The sequence below is a fragment of the Gambusia affinis genome, linkage group LG06, assembly GCF_019740435.1.
Source record: "Gambusia affinis linkage group LG06, SWU_Gaff_1.0, whole genome shotgun sequence".
Classification (NCBI taxonomy): Eukaryota; Metazoa; Chordata; class Actinopteri; order Cyprinodontiformes; family Poeciliidae; genus Gambusia; species Gambusia affinis.
In genome coordinates, this window is record NC_057873.1 from 10,936,104 (window position 1) to 10,954,546 (window position 18,443).

Here is an 18,443-nt window from a genome sequence, read left to right on the forward strand (position 1 = left end):
TGATCCCTTTAAATAGGAACTGTAATGTTTTACTGTTCTTCTCTGACTTTGAAGCTATTCTGTCACACATAACCCACTGACTTTGATCCCAATCACGAGCGTTTCCTTCCACTTTCACACCAGGATCCTCCACCCATTTCACTGTTAACTAATGATCCTGTTCCCTTCACAAGGCCATCAGACATTAAACAAAATGCTTTATATGCAATGCTAGCTGAATAATGGTCACAAGTAGATTGTGAGAAAGATGGTTCCTAAGGGTTTTTAAGAGGTGTAGCCTGGCTGGCTATTTAGTAAACTGCCTAATCTGGAGTGAGGAGTAAGGGGCTGCAGTGCTGTGAGGACCACCACTGGTCCAGACAGGATGTAACAGGAATTCGTTAACGTTCATTGTAGCAGAGGTGAGACTAAAAACACTTGTGAGGAGGTGCGACTGTTTCAGCATGCATCATAGTGGGGAGCGGACTTTGATTTAACAACTTAAAGTGTATTGATGTGTTAAAAAGCCAAAAAAGAGAAGTTTAAATCCTGAACTGTTTTTCAGACTAAACTTGGGGTTAGCAACTAAAATCCTCGAGAAATGCAACTTTCGGATGCATCCCTGTTCCAATAACTTACCTCCTCCGAGTGTCAGCAGATTTTGCAGATGGCGGGTTATTAAACCATTCATTTGATTGAGGTGTGGTGGAGAAGGGATGCACCCAAACGCTGCAGGAACTCGAGGACTGAACTTGCTGACCCCTGTTCGAAACACTTGTGTCTACTCCACCTTGCAAAAATGAACCTCTGTCGCATAAACCTGCTGAACTTTATCCCATTTTATTGCATTACAACCACAAATTTCAATGTATTATAATGGGATTTTGTGCGACCAATACAAAGTGATGCAGAATTGTAAAGAGAAAGAAAAGGGATTCATGATTTTTGAGTAATAATAATCTAATAAGTATGATGTGCATATACATTCAAACCTATTTACTGTAGTGCTGGCAAATAAAACCCAGTTCAACCAACTACCTTTAATAGTCAGTTAAGAGTCCACCTCTCTAAAATTTAATCACAATGTAAATCCGGCTGTTCTGTGAAGGTCTTAGCGGTTTGTTAGAGAACATTACAAAAAACTCCCAGCATTATAAAGACCAAGGGACACAGCAGAGAGGTCACTAAAAACAATGTGGTTTAAAATTCAAAGCAGAGTTTGGCTATCCAACAACATTCCAGTTAAGCTTTGTTCAATTCATCATCTGAAAGTTGGAAGACAAAACTACAAGTCATTGCCAGTCACCTAAGCTGACAGGCCTAGGACAGCAATGTTAAGAGTAGTAGCTAAGAGGCCAATGTTGCCCCTGGAGGAGCTGTACATAGCTGCAGCTCAAGTGGCACAAGGTTGACCAGATTGTCAATTTTGGTTGAAAAGCATAGAAAGTTCACCATGATGTTTGCCACAAGCCATGCAGAGGACGAAGACCCGGTGAGACGGGGACAAAAATGTAACTTTTTGGCCCATATAGATGATGCTATACATGGCAGAAAACTAATTTCAGCTCAAGATAAATAAACAATTTTACAAGTGGAACAAGGTGTGAGAAGCCTCATGATGTGGGGCTGCTTTTGTTCTGCTTGAGACTGAAGCAGCACTTCACCTTTCAACAGGACAACCTGAACATACTGACTGACTGAGAATGCAAAGGTTTCAAGCAAAAATTGCAAAATGAACTATTCAGATTTTTATTGGATAGGTTTTAAGGCCTATCCTTCAAGTTCATTTTCTGAACAGCAAACTAGTTTGTGTTGATTTATACCATAAAATCCAAATAAAATGCACCAAATGTTGTATTTCTTATGTGACAAAATCTGAAAGGTTTGTAGAATCGCCACACATATTTTGTGCATTGATTTAGTTTCACACTACATCAGCCAAAAGTATTTCAGCTACATTATTTTATTCAGCAAATTCAGACATTTAATTAACATTGTTACAACGTAAAGAGGCTATGTGTCTCATAAGCTACAGCAATACACGAAAAACCATTATTTATATTAATCAGAGGCATTGCCAAACCTCTCAGGTGCTAAAAAGAGCTTTTCTCCTCATCCAAACTCCATGTACACAGTTACACACAGAATAAGTGTGACCGCCTTCAACTGGTCCTTTTCTGTCCTTTGTTGGGTTCTAAGTGTTGAGAGGGGACGTTCTTTTATCCTCCAGGTGTGAAGAGAAGTCTTAAGAGAGTACTCAAAGCCAGGGTGTCAGGACTGAGGAAGGAAGGGGGAGAGTCCTTTCAGGAGGTCCCAAGCTGCCGCAGCCCACAAGAATTGGGGCCCTGCTGATAAGAAAAAAGAAAAACTCCACCCTTTAGTGCACTTATTACGTTTTTTTGTGATTTCCAAAAGAACTATACGTGTGTTTATGTGTCAAATGTTGCTCCCTCTGCCTAACCTTGTAATTTATTTAGTGAACTTCTACACTTCCCAGAATGCAGAAGAATGGATGTACAGTAGCTGCACCTCAATAAGAGCGAATAGATCCAGGTCCACAGAAGCTAGGTTTGGTCCTGTTAATAGAAATGGAAATCAGCACGGGGCGATCATCTTAAGACTTTCAGTGCATGTCAGTTGGCAGTTCTTGAATTGGTTAAATAAGTCCAGAAAGGCTTCAGCAGCAAATGGTGCTCATGTGTTGTAGGGTGGAGTTTTCTCTTTATGAAGGAGGCGCAGTGGTGCTTCACATTAATGAAATCCCACAATTCCTGTTTCCAGCAGATCCCAGCTCCAGCTACAGACCTTTCCTACCAAGGCCTCCACATACACTGAGGGTAAGTAACGGTGGGCACGCTCAGAGCCTCCCCTCTCTCCGCTCCCTCCGTCGAGCTCTGGTTGTGCTCGCTGTCCGTCTCGTCCAGGTCTGAGCACAATTCATCGTTGGACGAGTTGGAAAGGGCCGGGGTCGGGCAGGGCCCCTCAGCGGCGCCGAGCCAAGTGCTGCCATTGGTCCCTGGAGTGTCCGTGATCAGGTCCATCAGGACGTCCTGGAGGTGGTCCTCGTTTAGCGGCATGCACTCCAGCAGGTGATTGAGGAGCTCGGCCGCCACCGTGGCGTCTATGCCCGGACAGTTGGACACAAACATGTGGACCTCGTGCATGCACTGGATGTAGCCAGCTGCGAACCTCTCGCTGGCTTCCCGGCTGAGTGCATCGGCCTCTGAGGGAGGAGAGTGGAAGGAAATGACATTACAGTACTGCTGCATCCCGGCTCTACAATGCAATAAACTGATCAAAAAGAAAAAACACAAACTAGTTTCTATTACATCATTGCTGTGGCATAAAGTGTTTTTAATAAAATGCCAAAGTGCCCGGATGAACAGAATATCACTGCTGTCCCTCCTCCAGATGATGCTGCGCACTGCAGGTCAGCAGGTTGACAAATAGACGGCTGCAGTTTTTCCTAACTGTAAGATTTGTCTTAAATAAAATCTAAATAGTAATGTGGGAAAATAATAAAAAAGTGCCACTCTTCCAAAAAGCAAACCAGCTAAAGGGATAACACAACGTGCAAAAACAATTTTAAAACTCACAGAATTTATTCCATGTTTGTCTTTATGTTTTTGAATAAAAAATAAAACAACAATAAATAAAATGTCATAGTAATTATTTGACAAATGAACTGGTCAGGGCTTCTGATCTCCAGTATTATTTTAGGTTTGATTAAAACATATGAGTAAAAATCTGCTGCAGGTTGCTGGAAAAAAACATAGTACAGGAGTTTGTAATCCTCCAAAAATGTTTTTTACTTATAATTTTGCTTAATAAGAAAAAAAACAAAGATTTTTTTCCCATATTGTACTTGGTAATCTCTATTTAAAGCAGTTCAATTATGTTTAGCATTGTCTTTTACTTTACAGATATAGAAACTATGAAAGATTCTCATGTCTGATCTGAACTAAAGAGCTGAGATGTAAACGCTCTAGCTGATGTTTCTGATGCTATTTATGATAAAATATCTCTCAATAACTCTATTATCGAGTCCATTCAAAATATTTGTTAACATGGACCAATAATGAAAAAACTGTCAGTGCTATGTGAATACAGAAATTCTGAAATGAATCAGTTTATTCAGGAGAAAAAAATCTGTTTTTTCAGCATCACAGCAGCATAAAAACAGTATCCTTCTGTAACTCTCATCCTGGAATAATTTTGGTTCTGACCTTGAGACCGGTTCTTGAGAACATCCTCCACCTTCTTCACTGTCATCTCCAGAACCTCTGCGTTCTCCATTTTGGAATGGAGCTATGGAAATGGAAAGCAAAAGTCACACCAGCTCCACGAAATAAACTGGCCTGCAGTAAGATACTGCGGTCCAACGTGTGCGCCGCATACTCACGTCTGTATCCACTAGCAGAGTCCGAAGCTCCTGCAGACTTTCGTTGATGCGAGCTCGTCTCTTCTTCTCCACCAAAGGTTTCCTGATCTAAAGGATACCAGAAAGAAAACGAGCTTTTATAGAATATACATGTAATTAACTTAAAAATGTAGTAAACCATCCCATAGTCTCCGCACGCAGCATGTGCAGAGACAAGTGCGCCACACCATCATTGCCGCACCTTTCTGTCCGCTTTCTGAATCCCGTAGCAGGACTCGTCCTCCTCCATGCAAAGTCCGGCGGTACCGGGCCGGGCAGCGGGGGCCATGTTGGTCGGAACGCCGCGTCTGTGGCTTCTTCCACTGCAGCCTTTCGCCGTCTGTGTCGTCAGTGAAAGGGGGGCAGCTGGCAAACAGAACCGGTTACAGGCAGACGGAGGAGGGGAGAAAAGCAGGCGAGGCGCCCTGTGTTTATTGTACCACCCCTGTGTGTCGTGTTGCTGGCGCTGACTGGCTGTTGTTGGTATTTATAGGGGCTTATTAACATGTGAATAGAGGCTGGAGCTGCAGGCGCTGGGGGCCAACAGAGCGCACACGGCCGGAGCCAATGAGCGATCAGCTCCTTTGTCTGTGGTCAACCCCGGTGAGCGCCCCGAGAAGATGGACCGGCTTTAATCACACAATATGTTGGGTTAGGGGAACGGCCGCGCTGTTTTTCCCCCATAATGAGCAGCTGCACTTTAAATCCTCTGCATAAAATAAAGCATGCATTAAGTCAATTGCTGTTTGTAGAGGTGGGTGACAACTAGTTACATTTACTGCAATGCACAAGAAAAGTGAGACTTGTTTGTAATCAGATTTGTTGTTCTAAAGTTATTTTCTACCTGCTGACTGGCTTTGATTAAGCAAAGTTAACACTATTGTGACTGGAAGTGCTGTATCTGACTGCGTTCCATAAATACTTATTATTAGTAGGCTATTTCATGTTTCTAGTTTAATTTGAAACTAATTTGCTTCTCTTACTTGAGTACAATTTGTGGGTATTCTACCCACCTCTGACTATTAGTAATATTCTGGATGTTCAATAGTTTTTAATACAACTCCACTGGAATAACGGTGTTCAACGGTTTTCCATTTCCCCTTCACATTTCAATGTATTTATTGAAATACATTGAAATGTATTTCAATAAATACATTTCAATAGATTTAAATTTCTGCTGTCAAAGAACAGCAGAAATTAGTGGCACTGTGAATAGATTTATAACAAGATTAAATTACACACACGTTGATTCAGTTTTATTAATGCGATTCTTAATGCGATTGGGACTGAGATGCACTCAGTACTTCAGATTACTTTTCTTAAAGTTTCAAAATCTGGATTTGTGTGCATAATTTTCGCTGCCCTCCGGCCTCTGTTTGCGCTGGGCGTTGTTGCCTGAGCCTCAGCACATCCACCCTGCTGTTTGGCGGATGTAACGCGATGCCTTCAGTTGGCAGCTGCTGCTGGCGGCCCCTCGGCCAGAACTGAATCAGCCGGGGGAATTAAGGGCCCTTCTCCAAAAAGAAAGCGACAGGTGTTGGCCTGCGCCTCGTTTGTTCTCTCTGTTGTTTGGAGTCTTCGTATTTGAGCGCAGCGGCTTTCTCACGTAGTCTCCCCCCGCTGGGTGAGAGATGATTTTTATTGATAACCTGCTCCACTGACCGCGACTCAGTGTCTCTGAGTGCAGTGACAAATATGAAGATGTCCTGTTAAAATTAAGCACCATGCACCCTGCAGATTATTTATAGCATATTATTGTTTTCTTTTTTGGTAAAATGTGTGCGATACTACGTCTGGATAGTCCTTACGCACAGTGTCTATTTGTTTCTGTCCAACGAGGCCCCTCAGGCCTCTGCCCTCCTTATTATACATGTTCTGTACACACCATTATCATGCTAATCGCCCCCATAATGGAGGAGAGCCGTCTGTTTGGAGAAAAAAAAGACAGCAAGCAACTGTGAAGCCATGCAGGTAAATGAATTGATTCGTTTTCCAGGTGCTTTTTTAAATTTTCATTTTGTAATTCTTTTGCCAGCACAGTATTTGTCCAGTTTGCCTGCAAAATGTCTGGAAACAACTGAACGAAGCGCTGCAGACTTTTGAAGTGGAGTTCTGTGTTTTGGCACCTCGCCACCTTCACATTACTGTTCCCGGGCTGTAATGGTGCGCGCAGAGGGGAGAGAGAGCAGCTGTCTCGACTTGCTTTTGTTGTGGAGCTGCGCTGAGGGACCAGACGCCCCCCTCTCTGTCTTTCTCCCTCTTATTTTGGACCATCCACCTGACTGCATGCGTTAGGGAATCATAACAACAAGAGAATAATAATCTAAGAACTCATAGATTACAAACAGAGATGCTTTCACGTCACCTTTTTCCAAACTGAGAAATCCTCGCAGAAAACAATCAATAGTAAATCCTCTAATAACTTTATTATAAAGTGCAAATAAAATCCGAGTCCGACTTGCAGCGGCTCATTAACAAACCCTTTTGTGAAGATATGCTGTTGGCTATAAAGCTATAAATTTGATGAAGAAAGCAGAAGTGACATGCTTTAATTAAAAATGTTATTTATAGCAGATGAACGAAAGAAATGACTTTATGAAATAGGAAAACGTCAACAATCCGCAAAATATTTCAAGCAGTATCTGATCGTTTACACTGTATTAAATTCGTCACATCTTATGTATTAAAAATAAACAAGTTTAGAGTATTTTGCTAACCAAGGACAAATATAGATTTACCAGAACCGGCTCGGTTTTGGGTTTAACACAACATATTAGGTTAAGTTTTCAATCGAAATGAATTTCAGTATAATTAATGTCTACATTAAGACAAGAAGGTTGAAAAATAACATTAAATGGTGCCTGTTTATATGGACTTTATCACCAATGTTTTGGTCAATGAGTAATATGGTAAACATTTCACTTACTTGTGCAAACTGTATAAAAGGTAAACGTTTTAGTGAACAACCTCTTAAATGCTCTAGTGAACTGAAAGCATTAGTACAACCCTCTGACATTAACATAATCATACAACATCATTTTAACACCATGTCTTATTTCATTCTGCACTGACAAAAAAAAAAGGGATGCAGAAAAAGTACATTTCTGTCTTCCAAGGAACAGTGTGTCTGTTTGCATCCTGTAAGGACACATGTTGGGTCCCAACTACAAGTAACTTATTAAAGTAAATCAGTGTCTTTTTGCTCCATTGCCATATCTGCTAGAGCTAGTTGGAAGAAAAATTGCTTGTTTGATACCAACTCTTGGTTGGTAATGTATTTATATTTTTCTAGTTGGAAACAGTGAGCCACAGAATAAAAAAGAAATGCAAATGGATTGGAGTCATAGTCGATTTGTTTCAATGGTCTTGACTTTGTAAATTATGTCAAACTGAAGACTGTACTTTAAAATAAAATAATGCTTCTTTATTTTAGATTTAAACTAATGGATCATTAATAATCAGTGGATATTCTGCGATATATCCAATGTCCTTTTGTAAAGTCTTATTGTCGACACACATCGTTCAAGAACAATTGTAGATAAATAAAACAGTCGATTAAGCTTTTATTGAGTAAGTAAAAGTCTTTATTATTATTATTAATATTAATGCTTAGGTTAAATAGTGAAGAAATGATTACAGAAATCTATGCAACATCGAACGAGAAGTCAAAGAAGCAAAATATATTAAGAAATAAATAGATGTTAATACAATAAATTAAGGAAAGATTAATAAGAGCCTTATATAATGCAGGCTACAAGAAATCCACTTCTTTAGGGAAGTACTGAGAAAAGGTCTGAATCAACATAGCACACCTAAAAGCACTGGAACAAAACCGCCCCACTTCTTTGTCTTCTGAATATCTATAAGATACATAACAGAGGATGGTCTAACAAAACGGACAACTAAGATGGTCGATCCAACAGTTCACCACGGCCTCCACATCTCCAGCATCCCCAGATGTGAGCTGTGGAGTCCTGGCCTCTCCAGAAGCTCAGCAACCTGACCGGGTGGACCTTCCTTCTGACATTGCCTTCCAGTCGGGGCGTCCCTGCGAAGGGGTGAGGCAGGGAAATCTTGGCTGGTCAAGAGTGACGCGTCCTGCCTCTGTGTGGGGCGGCTCAGCTCTCGGTTGGATCTGGGAAGGGACTTGAGAAGGTGGTTGAGGAGCCGGGAGCCGAGGGTTTTGTCCATCCAGTCGCAGGTGAGGAGCATGTTGTGGACTTCATGCATGCACTGGATGTAGCCTGTGCTGTATCTCTGCTGGGCCTCCAGGCCCGACGTTGGGTCTGTATGAGAAAGAGAGAAACACAGAAGGAGTTAGTGTTGCAATGAGTTTTCAGTGTCACATTTATAGAAAACTCCAATATGCTTGTCTGAATAAAAAATATTTAAAAATATATTTTTTATATAATCCACACAACATTAGTATCTTCCTCAATACCTCGTTTTTTGAATCCTGCCCTCTGGTGGAGGATCCATGTACTACACCTCACAAGTAGTAAAATGTGGAAGATTGCAGAAAATAACAAAATAAACACAATAACTGCAGGTGTGTGTTGTTAAAGTTTGGAACCGATTGAGAACAAAGCTTAAGCAATGTCCAAATATCCATCAATTTACACCAAGATAAAGAAATGTTTGGTTACAATAATGGCTGCTGAGGGGATCTGATTGGCTCAATGATGAATATTTGTATGTTACGGCTATGATAACTATATATTGCATATGATGATTTATTTTTGTACATTGCTGTTGATGTAAAATGCTATGTTGATAAGACAGAAAAAGTTATAAAGCAGTACATGGCAGCAAACACATCATTTATTAAGAAATGAAATCAAAAGGTGACAGTGAAAAGGTTTTTCTTCATTCCACTCTTTTTCAAGAATGTTTTTTTTTTCTTCCTGTATTTTACACCACTATATTTATTCTATTTTATTTGTGCCAAATGTAAAAAATTACATAATATTGTGCTGTATTTGATTTCCTAATGGCTTGGAATAAACAATAAACTAAGAAAAAACATATATATGTATATATATATATGAGCATCTTATTAATAGCTTGCTTGGGGCTTTAAGGGGTCATTAGTAGTGTGTCTATGCTGCCCTCTGCTGCCTAATAATGGTATTGTGGCTGTAGCTCAGATTGTTTTCCTTTAGATATTTTTCTAAGTTATTACAATCGAATCCAGTGAAACATTTTTACAGAAAATATAGTAAAATATAATGTCTTTTTTTTTCAAAAATAAAACAATAAACGTGAAACCATACGTGTCAAAAACAAGCCAAAACTCCCTCACCATTCAGTGTATTATTCTGGATGTTCTGTAAATGTTTCACCGTCATCTCCAGGATGTCTGCCTTTTCCAGTTTGGATTGCTGTGGAGAAGAAAGAGGCGCTAAAATTAAAAAACTTGGCTATGTTTCCTTTAAACAGCAGATGGGAGACACGTGTTTGCGCTCACATCCAGCCTAAAGGCTCCGATCACAGTTTCTTTCAGCTGATCCAGACAGTTGTTTATCCTCTCCCGTCGTTTCCTCTCAATGAGCGGCTTCCTCAGCTGGAACAACAACATTTCATAAAGCCAAACAGCACACCAAAAAATAAAAAATACGATACTACGTTAAACGGAGCGATACCTTTCTCTCCTCCTTGGCTCTGGGGGGTCTCTCCGCGTTGTGCGCCGCAGAAGATGCAGTCATCTTTAACCCGGTGTGCTTCCGTCCCTTCTGAGTCTCAGCGCGTCTCTAGGGTCCTCGGCGCGCCACGACCCTCTTATTTATAGGCCGCGATTTGCATGTGAATGACCCAACTCTTTGCCTGCAGGATTTTCCCACACACGGGGTCCCCATCAGTCAAGTCTGACAGGTCACTGGCTTCATTCAGTGACCGGCAGAGCCTAGGGAAAAAAAAAATAAAAAATCTCACCAGCAACAGATGTCCAATCTGAAACCAAGCACGACCTTCCCCCCACACAACAGCAGAAAAAAAACTGAGTCTCCTTTTTCTCCCAGTGTTGAACAAGAAGGTGCAATTACCTTGTTTCACCCTGGGGAGCCCCGGGCCGATTCTCACAGTGAGAGCAACATTACACTGCTCTGTCTGAGGAAAGGCCAAAACCTATTTCCTCAAGGCTCACTGCCACACAAGAGAGAGACAAATCACCTAAAAACTGACTGAAATAGTAAGGTTTTCTAACAATATAGTCTCAAACTCCGTTTTGACTGTGTTTCCATTTACATTGATGTGCACCTTTTTAATTTAGCCCCTTTTGATTTGATGTTATTAAATAAAATCCAGTGAAAACAATTTACTTCAAACCTGATGATCAGAAACCACCTGCCTTTAATTTAATCTAAGTCTAAATTAAGTTAATTTATGTATTTATTTTACACTTTATCAACAATTTCCAACAAATTTTTACCAAAAAAGTTATTCCAGTTCAGTCGCAGTTCCCCTTTTCCAAACATTGTTAAGTTCATTATTCAAATCAGTTTTTTAAAGTTTTCTGTCTAAGTTCAGATGAGACCTAAACTACCTTCATCGACAAGACTGAACATACCTTTCCCATGGTGAAACTTGATGGTGGCAGCATCATACTGTGCGGATATCTTCAGTTTGCAGAGTCAGATTAAATGCTCATAATAGATCTCAAGATTAACATAAAAATACTGGATTAAATTCTGCTGGAGTCTGGAGACGTTGGTGAAGGGTAACATTTGAGTAGGACAACCACTCTAACCATAGATCAAGACTTGCTTATCTGTTAAAATGGCCTAATCAAAGTCTAGACTTAAATATCAGAATTTCTGGCATTCTTGAGAATCGGTAAGAAGTCTTCATCCAAGCTGATTGAGTTTGAGTGTAAAGAAGAATAAAAAGTCATGAGAGTGAAGAAGAACATCTTGTTTTTTTTTAGATTTTTGTGCAAAAGAACATTGAAACGACATCTTTCTTTACTGTTATGGCAACTTTGTGTTGGCCTATAATTCCACATTAATACAGTGGTGATAATTGATGCAGTGTGTCACAATCTCTTTGAAATCCACCTTGATCCACAGTTGGAAGAATCAGGGACGTCTTCACTTCTTGCTTTGATCATATTCTGGGTTTTAAAACATTTCTGGGTAACATTTGTCACTAGCAGATGTCAGACCGGCCAGATGTCCTCTCCCCTCGTCTCACTCACCCCACCTCAAAGCTGGGGCCCCCTGTATCAGAGCCACGCGACTGCCAGGCGAACGCCGGGTCGTGGGAAACTGGGCTGGACAAAAGCGTGCATTCATCTGAACCTAATCAGCATGAAGAAAGTAATAACCTTCAGAATGGGTGGACAGTCCAGCAGGAGTAGGAGGCTGAGGGTCTGACAGGTGACCAGTGAGGACAGAGTTCTTAGGAAGTGTTGTGGCCACAAATCCATCATCACTCATACATTTATAGAACCAAAATTTAAATAAAAAGCATAATTTTGAGCATATTCTTTGAAATGACCCTTTTATTTTCTATAATAAATAATCAGAGACTCTTAGGTCAATAACTGCTGACAATTAGCTACCATAGCTGTGAATATGCTACAAACCTCTCCAGTACAACATCATCAGGTGACTCTGAACCCAGCCAAGCAGTAAACAGATGCTTAAGGTAAATCAATGCATGAATGTGGCAAAACGTTCTTCAGCTGAACAGAAACAAAACTAAAGGAGGAGCAACCAAAGTTCAGCAAATAGATCAGTTATTACAGCTAGCAACAGCTAATGAGGCCCAAATAGATGAAAAACTCAAACCTGAACTTTCAAAGACACATAAAATCAATTGCAAAGTTGGCCTTCTATCACCTGAAGAACATTAAGATTAAATAATAAAAATTTCAGCAAAATCTAGAGAAACTCATCCATGCATTTATATTTAGCTGCATTGATTTCTGCAACGGTGTCTTCACACAGGTCGCCTTAAAAAGTCAGACAGCTGCAGCTGATTCAAAGCGCTGCGGCCTCTTCTGTCTCCATGCCAATTTGTTGCCTTGGTATTCACTCCCTCCCACCATCCAGTTCATGTTGGTCCACCAGTATCAAAGTTGGGTTTTTCTTTGGAGTTTGGAGTTTGAATTTTTTTACTTTTATAAAAAAAATCTGGCACACAACTTCATATGATACCTGTTCGCTTAGGGCCCTCCCACATGCAGTGAGAGGATGACAGGGGTGGCCAATGATTCATCCGCGGCCTGAAAGCTGGTCCCCAGGCAGGTTTTCAGGATGGATGGTAGGTGGATGGATAGCCTTATTCCTGAATTTGGTTCCTTTTAACAGCTAACCCATGGCAGAGATGCCAAAAAATGCAACACAAGGTAATAACAACCAACCAAACCTGGCTTACTAAGGCAGAATTCACATAAACATCAATTCAACAAACTTTACAGAAAGATCAGAATACAAAATCAAAGACAAGAAAAATCAGGAGAAATTAAATTATGTTGAAGTTGGAACATGAGATACTGTTAAAACATCACTGCTTATGATCTGCAGGTACAACAGTGAATATCAGCCATGAGAATTATCTTCAAAAAAATCAAAAACTGCTCTGACATCTTTTTTCAGAGAACAATGTTTTTCTCAGTCTCATGTTTTTACTAGGGATGCACCAATTTATCTGTCATCCGATTTATCGGTGCCAATTTCCCTAATCTTGGGAAATTGGTGATCGACCGATTTTTACATTTGAAGCCGATCTTAACTACCAACTTTATCTACTTAGCAAAGACATTTAAATCAACTGTTTTCTTCTTCTGCTCTGAGACAGCTTTGACCAGCAGACCGGTCCAACAGGTCAGGTGAATATGTTTGCAGTTAACAATATTCACCTTTTGAGTTGGCAATTCATCAACTTTCTTGCTACATTTAAGATCAAAAAAATTGGCATCGGCCAAAATCAGAATCGGCAGGTCAAGAGTTTTAATAGATCGTTAATCTGTAATCGGCCAGAAAACTGCAATCAGTGCACCTCTATTTTTTATCCTTTGTCTTTTTGTCTCCTTCCTTTTTCAAGTGAAACGTCTTTCCATCAGACTGGTTGATCCATTTCAGTTTGACATCTTCAAGGCCATAGCTCTTCAGTTTGAGGTTCAGCTGAAAGAAATAAGAGGACAGAATTTAAAATCTCCTCAACCCCAAACGTCCAAAAGAACAGCCAACTGTTCGTCTCCAACGTGACATTTATTTTTAAGATAGGATGAAATAAACAGCTGCACAGATTACACAAAATAAAAGACATGAAAGTTTTGTACTGCCCATAAGTTAATGATTACACAACAAAACACAACCTCTGGAAATCAGAAATGCCCCTTAAATACTTGCTGCAAGACGGCATCCTGCGCTTCCTCCAGGTCCAATGAGGAATCTGATTTGGACAAGGTAATTTTTACCACCCTCATCTTCTTAGGAGTTCCTAAAGGATTAATAAAAACATAATCATGATGATGTCTATAAAGAAATTTACATGTGAGAGAAAGTTTTGAGTTTTGGCACCAGTGATTAGATTTTTTTTCTTTTTTTTGTAATTAATTAGCTTGGAGGAGAATTCATTTATCCTAAAAATTCTTTCTAAGTTTGAACAAAGGTAGAGGCCGATGGTGAGGTGAAAGTTATTTTATATAGTAGGCATAAACTACAATATGGCACAAAAGGAACAGACCAGGAAACAGGAGGCAAAGAAAGAATCTTTAGAAAAGCCTTGTGAATTACTGTGCATGTCTGATTACAACAGAGTTCATAGCCAGTTGCAGACAGTGCTCTCCTGGTATGTCTGACTCACCACTGCAGATGAAAGGATATGTGTTGGAGCAGAGTCTTATATTCCACGTACTGTTTGTTGTAGTCACACAGGAGTTTTGAACCGTTATTGATTGCGTCGTATTAAAGTTACTGAATGAAGTCATCTTCATGCGCTGACCGTCTGACCACCTCCAAGACTCTCTGTAAAAGCCAATCCATGAATAGGTTTCCACAAGCTTATTGAGTTCGTCGTTCTCGGATTTGTTCCTCACACTGGCCAGATCTATGTATTTTTCCCTGCAGTAAAGTTGTGCTTGGTCCCAAGACATTTCTGTCTTCACAAGGATGTATTTTGAATCTGAACCTTTATAAAACAAACAAAAGATATTTTATGAAGCTAATAGGAAGGAGCTCATAGATTTACTGAAATACAATTGCAAAAGGTTTAATGCAAAAGTACAAACTAGAAACAATGAATGGATAACTATGTATCAATATCAAATTGGGTCTACATTGATGTCACATATTAAGACTGCTTTTATGGCCCATTATATATATATATATATATATATATATATATAATTTTCCAAATTAAACATAACTCGCTTGATAACCATTTTTAGTATTTAGTAAAGCGACCTTGTGCTCAACTGCTGCAAACACTATAAGACACTCCTTAAGTGCAAAAGTGTACAGTTAATTAATATTCAGGTTTTTTTTGTTTTGTTTTTTTTAATGGGGGGGGGGGGGGGGGTTACGCTGCAATCACTTTTTTGAAACCCCACTAAAGATTTTCAATAGAGTTCAAGTCAGACAACTGCGGTGATATCTTTCTGAGTTTCTTTGAGCATCAAGTCTTGAAATATACTCAGGGTCAAACTTGAACTTTCTCATAAACAGGGAAACATTTTTTGCCCAGAATTTCCAAGTAACTGAGTGAATCCATCTATCCGCCCACACTCTGCAGGTTTCCTGCGCCACAGGAAGTAAAGTCACCCCAGAACGTCCCTGATCCACTACGGGGCTTCACTGTATTGAGGTGTTTGTGTAGCACCAGTGTCCTTTATTCGCTGTAAATTAGGCAGGACATGAGTAGAGAGAGAGGAGAGGAGAAGTCGTGCAGCAGAGGTCTCAGGGTTGGAAATCGAATCCTGGATGGTTCCGTCAAGGACTAAAATCCCCTATAGGTGGCGTCATCTCCACCTCTACAACATGTGCCTCCCCAGCTTTACTTCATTCTTTCTGCTCCAGGCATACTGACTGAACCAAAGGCCCTAAAAGATCCAGCTTTGAATCATCGTGTCTCAAAGAACAAAATGCATCAACATATCTGGTTTATATAACTGTGAACATTTTAGAGTGGACTCTAGTATTTTTAGATCAGTATTGATGTAATCCCTTCAGGGTGTAAAATGATTTTGACTGAAACTAAAGGTTTTAATATGGATGTAAAAAAGGCTCCTTGCAACATTAGTGTCATTTAAATATTAATGCTATCTATTTATTTAAATCCAAATTTGCAGTAAGAGTTGAAAACAACATTGAAACAGAGCAGTTATTGTTCTCTTACCGTTGTAGCAGACAAAATGATATTTAGCAGTGCACCGGTCGTCACACCATTGAGCTCCTCGTTGTATATTACCACACAGAAAATGAAGTTCGGGATGGTTTGGTTCCCCTGGGCTCCACAGTCTTAAATCAGCCTGTCCTTTTTCATAGAATCCATCCTTTTCCAGAGACCACTTCCAGTTATTAACGTCACCATACAACCCAATCCAGAATTCATCAGTTTTGCCTCTCAGTATGTCCTTCACCTGGGCCATGACTTCAGTGCTGTTGATGGTGACCAGGTCTGTGTATATTTCCCTGCAGTACCTCTGTGCGTCAGTCCAGCTCTTTCTTTCATTTACAACATGATACTCTTGTGAAAAACATAGAGGGAGGATGCACAACCCTGAGACAATAAAAACAAGTTTCAACAAATGACAGAACTCAAAATAGACACCCTACTTTGAAGATTAGGCTTTAAACTTTCCTTATAAGCTGCCTTAGGTTATTCTGGGCTGTCGCTGTAGTTGTGCTGATAGGCTTGGGCTGCTGGAGTACCAACCAACAACTTTTCCTCACTTTCTTCTTCTACTACTCTCCAATTTGCTTTATTTGTTGTTATTTCAACTGTAACATTTTGTTTTCTCTCAGAAGTTACACCTGGTTTAGCTTTCTGAAATTTCTAAATGTTGGAAACATGAAACAGTGGTGAACAAAAAGGCAAGAAAAGAAGAAATTTAGGGGTAAATAACTCTTCTCAGATCTAAGAATGTAACTTTCTTTTATTGATAATTGGAAACTCGTGAATCTCCTCTTGCTGTCTAGAGCTTCCTAATGCTTTTTGCCATAGCCTTTAGAGCACAATTGTGGGAAACAGTTAGTGTTTCTTTTTGCTTTTACTTTATTTATTTTTCTTGTTTAGATTTCCACGTTGTAGTCATGCACAAGAAAACTTTCTGGTAAAAATTAGATCCTTATACAGAACATTACTCATGGCGGACCACAGTCTCGCTTCGTGTGCAAATGAGTTAATGAAATATCTTTTGTAATAGTTCTTTGGAAAATGATGTGAATTTGCATTTCTTTGCACATTTGACAACATGTACTCATCCATGTCATATTATTCACAAGGATTTCACAAGTAGTATTTTGTTCTACATAAATGAAGAAGTAAAAAGCTTCCTGTGATAAAAGTGTTCTGTAGGCGTTGAGATACGATGTCCTGCAACTTCTAGATGTATCTCTTCAGCACATCTGAGTCGCATAATCAGACTGCAGATTGCTCTGGAGAACTTGGCTGCATACTGAGGAGATAATTCAGCCATTTGATTCAGGTATGCTGGACCACATCTAAAAGTAGCAGGACACCGACCCTCGAGGTTTGAAGTTAAAGACCTGCTAATTACTCAGAACACAAAAACAATGAACTCCACACAAATAAAAACATATTTTTTGTATATCACTTTATAAAGTGAGAATTTTTAATCAGTTGTGTCTAACAGTGAAGCTACTAGAAATAAGATGTGTTACCAGCTGTCTATTTAAATAGAAAGCAGTAAAACATGATACATATGATGACGTCATGGGAGGATATTGCAAATTTAATGTTTATCTAAGAATAAAAATTCAAACAAAATCCACAAAGCTGTTACACTTACCGAGGAAAAGTATGTATCTAAAAGCGTTTTCATCCATAATGCATGCAGAAGTTAACAGTGACGACCTGAGAATAAAATGAAGAGAGAAAAGACTAAAAACCCAAAAATAAAAGTTTATGATTTTTCACCTTTGAAAGATAATGTGGAATGATTATTCTTATCTTCTATTGTAACTGTAGAAAAAGTGAAAAGTGATTATTTTTTTTATGTAGACCTTTTTACATATAAAACAAAATGTTTCTCAAAAAGCATGAATATTAAAACATGACAAAAAGCAAAATATTTTATGCAGATACTTACAAATAAAAGGGTATGAAAAGTATGTCAACTTTAATTCTGGTATGTTTGCACCTTTTAAATCTGTCAGAAATTACTGTATTGAAACTTGACAGTTATAGTAATTAAAACTAAATGATGCCTTACCTGTTCCTCACTGGAGTTTTCCCCACAAACACAACAGCTCGAGTCAAATATTGGAGTGAATATGACAGAATGTGCAGCGGAAAGAGCTTTCTAATTCTGCTTGCAGAGGTAACAGTGACACTATTATACAAAGGTTGGATTGGCGCTGCACCAATGCAGAAGCCACATAATTTGCAGTACACCCTCTGAAGTACACAAATCTGGTCCTGTGAAAAGATTATCTAATCAAATGAAATGGTATTTATTTTACACTTTTAATGAAAATTCCACAAAGCTTGTTTGCAAGACGTTTACATAGTTTTAAGTTTTAATTTTAATTATTTTTTTTTTTTTTTTTTTTTTTTACAAAATAACAGTGTGAAAAGTGTGGTGGGCATTTTGTAATATCCCTAAAAAAATCAAGCACAAACAACTGCCATTGGAAGCCCCATAGTAAGTAAATGGAGTCCACTTAGGCATAATTTAATCTCAGTATAAATGGTTTTTAAAGGCCAATAGAGATTTGTTAGAGACATGAGCATCATGGTGACTGAGGGACTCTGCAGGGATAAGGTTATAGAGAATTAAAGCAGCTGTAGGATATAAAACATTGTCCCAACCTATGAGAATGTCAACAAACTCTATTTGAAGGGGTAGAATTATGTA

At 39.3% G+C, this 18,443-nt stretch overlaps 2 protein-coding genes and 1 long non-coding RNA gene across 3 annotated transcripts; all 3 read right to left on the bottom strand.

The window, feature by feature from the left end:
* Nucleotides 1–1,498: 1,498 nt before the first annotated feature.
* her13 (hairy-related 13) lies at nucleotides 1,499–4,965 on the bottom strand. Its single transcript, XM_044118793.1, has 4 exons — nucleotides 4,602–4,965; nucleotides 4,382–4,468; nucleotides 4,206–4,287; nucleotides 1,499–3,202 (listed from the first exon to the last, which is right to left on the bottom strand). The coding sequence occupies exons 1-4, from the start codon at nucleotides 4,686–4,688 to the stop codon at nucleotides 2,790–2,792; spliced, it is 669 nt and encodes a 222-aa protein (XP_043974728.1). The 5' UTR covers nucleotides 4,689–4,965; the 3' UTR covers nucleotides 1,499–2,789.
* A 2,994-nt stretch (nucleotides 4,966–7,959) lies between these two features.
* Nucleotides 7,960–10,163, bottom strand: her8.2 (hairy-related 8.2). Its single transcript, XM_044118794.1, has 4 exons — nucleotides 10,042–10,163; nucleotides 9,867–9,962; nucleotides 9,702–9,780; nucleotides 7,960–8,685 (listed from the first exon to the last, which is right to left on the bottom strand). Exons 1-4 carry the CDS (start codon nucleotides 10,102–10,104, stop codon nucleotides 8,324–8,326), a joined length of 600 nt encoding a protein of 199 aa, XP_043974729.1. The 5' UTR covers nucleotides 10,105–10,163; the 3' UTR covers nucleotides 7,960–8,323.
* A 3,221-nt stretch (nucleotides 10,164–13,384) lies between these two features.
* On the bottom strand, nucleotides 13,385–14,305 carry LOC122832235. Its single transcript, XR_006370816.1, has 3 exons — nucleotides 14,210–14,305; nucleotides 13,749–13,843; nucleotides 13,385–13,524 (listed from the first exon to the last, which is right to left on the bottom strand). It is a non-coding gene; the product is annotated as an uncharacterized LOC122832235 (long non-coding RNA).
* Nucleotides 14,306–18,443: the final 4,138 nt, after the last annotated feature.